At 68.2% G+C, this 443-nt stretch overlaps 1 protein-coding gene across 1 annotated transcript in view; it reads left to right on the top strand.

Annotated features, from left to right (window-relative positions):
* The first annotated feature begins 396 nt into the window (after positions 1–396).
* The window catches only part of CHRD (chordin), a 9,523-nt gene continuing 9,476 nt past the window's right edge, over positions 397–443 (top strand). Inside the window, 1 exon segment of the mRNA XM_035890030.1 lies at positions 397–402. Within this exon segment, the coding sequence (XP_035745923.1) occupies positions 397–402 (6 nt within the window).

Genomic DNA, 443 nt, shown 5'->3' with positions numbered 1-443 from the left:
GGGCCGCGGGGAGGCCCAGGAGGAGCCTTCTGGGGAAGGCAGGGGCCTGTTGTGCTCCAGCTGTGCCGTGTTTCCCTAGCTACACTGCACAGCTGGCCGGGTGTTTGTACCGCCCGGAGTTGATTTTGGCAGCCCTGCCCTTCCCCCCCCTCCCCTCCCCACCCGCCTTCCCCTCCACGGACGCCCGCCCGCCACGCACCCGCCACCCCTCCCTGCCACCCTTGGTGGGGGTGGCAAGGCAGGGACACGGGTGGCACATGCTGGCTCCCCTCCCCACCGGCCCACCACCTCCCCACAGTGTGTGCCTCAGTTTCCCCAGCAGGATGATGCTCTCCCCAGGCTTTTCCATGGTGTCTGCTCACTGCCTGCCACCGCCACCCTCTCCAGCCCGGGCACATGCGGGTGAAGAGTGAGACCAGTACTGGGTGCTGCTCTCTCAGCCT

Source organism: Egretta garzetta, unplaced genomic scaffold (assembly GCF_000687185.1).
Source record: "Egretta garzetta isolate BGI_Z169 unplaced genomic scaffold, ASM68718v1 scaffold172, whole genome shotgun sequence".
NCBI lineage: Eukaryota > Metazoa > Chordata > Aves > Pelecaniformes > Ardeidae > Egretta > Egretta garzetta.
Note: the sequence above shows the minus strand (reverse complement) of the source record. Positions and strands in the feature narration are given on the sequence as shown.